This window comes from Lolium rigidum, chromosome 4, assembly GCF_022539505.1.
Source record: "Lolium rigidum isolate FL_2022 chromosome 4, APGP_CSIRO_Lrig_0.1, whole genome shotgun sequence".
In the NCBI taxonomy this organism is placed as follows: domain Eukaryota; kingdom Viridiplantae; phylum Streptophyta; class Magnoliopsida; order Poales; family Poaceae; genus Lolium; species Lolium rigidum.
Window position 1 is genome coordinate 166,082,902 of NC_061511.1, and position 4,539 is coordinate 166,087,440.

General features: G+C 51.7%; 1 protein-coding gene across 1 annotated transcript; it reads left to right on the forward strand.

Moving 5' to 3' along the window:
• The first annotated feature begins 1,981 nt into the window (after positions 1 to 1,981).
• LOC124707004 (subtilisin-like protease) lies at positions 1,982 to 4,258 on the forward strand. Its single transcript, XM_047238668.1, has one exon. The coding sequence runs from the start codon at positions 1,982 to 1,984 to the stop codon at positions 4,256 to 4,258; it is 2,277 nt and encodes a 758-aa protein (XP_047094624.1).
• The last annotated feature ends 281 nt before the right edge of the window (positions 4,259 to 4,539 follow it).

Genomic DNA, 4,539 nt, shown 5'->3' on the forward strand with positions numbered 1-4,539 from the left:
CCAACTGCGACTAAAGGCCTTCGGGCCAGGCCTGTCCACCAGCTGGCCACCGAGCGTGCTGGGACCAGGTCTTTAGTCGCGGGTCGCCTCCCGAACCGCGACTAAAGACTCCTTTAGTCGCGGTTCCTACATTTTGTGGACTAATGGGGACGGATGGAAGCCTCTTTTTCTACTAGTGTCTAAGGTGCATGTGATACCATCGGCCGGCGCCGGCGACTGATGGACAATGTCAACTTCCGGTGGCGCCGAGGCGAGTGATCACATAGCTCGATACGTACAACAATCGCTAACGACGATTTGCAGGTCCACCGATGACATTGGTCCAATGCTAAGCCTCACGTGGTTATTGCCTGCTGCTACTGAAAATCTGTCAAAAGCAAATAGTAGCCTTTCCTCCGTTGTGTCCATGCACTCGGCGCCGATTGTGTATGTCCAGAGTACGCCGCCATCCAGTAGCTAGTTGGCCATCGGCTGCCATGCATGCGCATCAGCTTGCCGTTGTAGTCTGCATCTGCAAGCAATGGCGAGACTAAATTCAATTTCTTCGATTCTTGTCGAGTCCGGCCAAAATATTGTTTAACTTGGACTCCAGATTGTAATCGCACGTCTCCTCGTTTCTTTTGCTTTTCTTTGTGCGACGCGCGCTTCAACCAAAACTTCCTGCCAAACATTTTTTCCACGGTTGATTCTACACGGCATTAACAACCTAACTAAATTGGTAAATATATGATACTCCCTCGGTATCGGTTATACAAGCGCGCACGTAGTTTAAGATAAAGTTTGACCACTAACTTGGTCAACAAAATATAAATTACATGTCTACAAAATCTATACCATTAAATTCGTATTAAAATAAGATTTTCAACGATATAATTTTGTAACATACATTTTATATTTTATTGACCAAAATAATGGTCAAAGCAAATTCGTGAACTACGTGTGCGCCCGTTAAACTGATACGGAGGGAGTATAAGATATTACCGGTCTCTTCACATAACTAGTGCATGTCAACTGTGTTCTTTGTGTACATGATTGCAACTGTGTTCTTTTTGTACATGATTGCAATTGTGTTAGGTGTTGATCGAGGTCACAAGAAACTTCCTTAATTGTATTTGCATGATCATTTGAGAGGAGAATACTTCCAACTTACGATCTCTATCAACTCAAATTAAATCTTAAATCATCCACTTGAAAGATACACAGTCCGGTGGTTCAAACAACCACACAACCGACGACCAAAATGTTCTGAAATTGAATGTATAGCTACTGGATGAGCATCAACATTTGAACTCCTACTTTTATATTGGAACTTGAAACAAGTTGATCATGTTCTACCCACATCTTCCCTCAGAGGTCCAACAAAAATCTGCAAGACATGCGGCAGCTGGTGAAATAATCTTGTCCCGTGCAAGGGTATCTCTGTGCATGTTTGATTTGTGCTACCATGTTTCGTTGAGTTCAAAACCTAGTGATTCCGTACACGGGATGTACCGTGCATGGTATAAATAAATTTTACACGTAACTATTTTCCTGCTTTCACCGAAAATTTATTAATTTCTTGAGTTCCGGGTACGGGTGTACTATGTATTATGTATATGACTATCGATAGGTCAGTGGGTGGATTTTTTTTCGCAAAAAAAATAAGTTGTGGTTCTCCACCTTAGCAAGATAAACCAGCACTAGTTGGCGGATGGAAAATACTAAACTAATTAACTGTGTGCTTGTTTTGTAATTTGGACACGGCCAACACGGATATTCGCAAGCGACCAAATCCATGCATGTTCCTGACCCGGTATTGTCTTCCACGCGCGCGCAACCACCTTCCAAAGCTCCAATCGCCACCGGAAATCATACACCCGGCCATTGCCAGCTGCAGCAATGGTGATCTAGAATAATCTAATTATCTGTACGGAACCAGCATGTATAAATGCCAATGCAGGAGCACGCACACAGCACATCAGATCAACAGAGCAACCTAACCATGGCAAGCTTCAGGGTCTCCTTCCTCTCCCTCCTTCAGTTCCTCCTCCTCGCCCTTACCTCCGTGGAGGGCGCCAGCGACGAGTACAACACGTTCATCGTCCACGTGCAACCGCAGGCCAACCACATGCTGGAGACGCCGGACGACCGGAAGGCGTTGTACCAGTCGTTCCTCCCCGACCATGGCCGTCTCCTCCACGCGTACCACCACGTCGCCAGCGGCTTCGCGGCCCGGCTGACGCAGCGGGAGGTCGAGGCGATGTCTGCCCTGCCCGGGTTCGTCGCCGCGGTGCCGAACCGGGTATACAAGCTGCACACGACGCACACGCCACAGTTCCTCGGGCTGAATTCCCAGCAGGGCACGAGGAACAATTCCTTGGGATCTGGCGACGGCGTCATCATCGGGGTACTCGACAGCGGCGTCACTCCCGACCACCCTTCCTTCAGCGGCGATGGTATGCCGCCGCCGCCGGCTAAGTGGAAGGGGAGGTGCGACTTCAATGGTCGCTCTGTGTGCAACAACAAGCTCATCGGTGCTCGCGTTTTCCACACTGCCGTCGCTTCTGGAAACGGCACCTCCTCTAGCGGCACGCCGCCGTCGCCGATCGACGAGAGCGGGCACGGCACGCACACCGCAAGCACGGCGGCGGGAGCAGTCGTGCCAGGCGCTCAGGTGCTTGGACAGGGCAGGGGCACTGCGTCCGGGATAGCACCCCGTGCTCACGTTGCAATGTACAAGGTGTGCGGCCTGGAGGACTGCAACAGTGCCGATATGCTCGCTGGCATCGACGCCGCCGTGTCTGACGGCTGCGACATACTCTCCATATCCCTTGGAGGTACTTCGGTGCCGTTCCACGAGGACAGCTTGGCCGTCGGCACGTTCGCCGCCGCAGAGAAGGGACTGTTCGTCAGCATGTCGGCTGGCAACTCCGGACCGAACTACACCACGATGGAGAACGAGGCGCCCTGGATGCTCACCGTCGCCGCGAGCACCGTGGACCGTTTAATCCGCAGCACCGTGCGCCTTGGGAACGGACTCACCTTGGATGGCGAGTCAGTGTACCAGCCAGATTTCTCGGCGACCGTCTTGTACCCGCTGGTCTTCGCGGGCTCGAGCTCGACACCTGACGCCAAATTTTGCGGCAACGGCTCCCTGGACGGCTTCAACGTCAAGGGCAAGATAGTGCTCTGTGAGCGTGGCAACGACGTGCCGAGGCTTGCGAAAGGTGCCGAGGTGCTGAGAGCCGGAGGCGTTGGCATGATTCTGACCAACCAGTTCATTGATGGCTTCAGCACCCAAGCCGACCTGCACGTCCTCCCGGCGTCGCATGTCAGCCACGCCGCCGGTGCGGCAATCCTGAGCTACATCAAGTCGACGGCGAGCCCGGTGGCGCAAATCACCTTCGGAGGCACGGTCCTCGGCGCGTCCCCTGCCCCAATAATCACTTCCTTCTCCTCTCGCGGGCCCAGCACGCTGAACCCCGGAATTCTCAAGCCGGACATCACGGGCCCTGGCGTGAACGTACTCGCGGCCTGGCCATTCCAGGAAGGCCCACCGTCGCTGGGAGAACAAACCGGGCCGACATTCAGCTTTCAGTCCGGAACGTCAATGTCTACACCACACCTCAGCGGTATCGCCGCGTTGATCAAGAGCAAGCACCCGGAGTGGTCGCCGGCAGAGATCAAGTCGGCCATCATGACAAGCGCTGACAACACCGACCGCTCCGGCTCCGGCATGCCAATACTCAACGAGCAAAATATGGCTGCCGACTTATTCACTATTGGTGCCGGCCATGTCAACCCAGAGAAGGCCATGGACCCCGGTCTAGTATACGACATTACACCTGCCGACTACATTGGCTTCCTCTGTGGCTTGTACAGGAACAACAAGAATGTCTCGGTGATCGCGCGTAGAGTGGTAGACTGTTCGGACATCAAGGTGATCCCGGAACGCATGTTGAACTACCCATCCATCTCCGTCATATTTCCGCCATCGTGGAAATCAACAACTCCGATTTTGGTGGAACGCACGGTGAAGAACGTCGGAGAGGTGCCAGCGGTATACTACGCTCGGTTTGACCTGCAAGAACATGATATCAACATCAGCGTCGTGCCTGCATCATTACATTTCACCAAGGCGAACCAGGTGAACACTTACACGGTGACCATATGGCCGACGAAGGGCAGTGCTTCCATGGTGGTGCAGGGCGCGCTCCGATGGGTGTCCGACAAGCACACTGTGAGGAGCCCCATCTCAGTCATGTTTGCCGGACAATAGAGATATTGTAACTATAATTGCCTATGTGCAATGCATGCTTTATTTAATGTGCTTCTATTATATACGAGCTAAGTGTCTGCACGTTTTCACTGAATAATAAGAATGTGTGTAGTTCTCGACGACGTGGTGACAAATCTTTTGTTATATATCGCAACATGCAACTACTTCTTCACCCCATCTAATGCATTTGCTGAAACAAATATACATATACATGCAAAAATATATACATACAGTCCATTATTTTCCGGTTAACACCAAAATTAATATCCCGTGAGTGCATT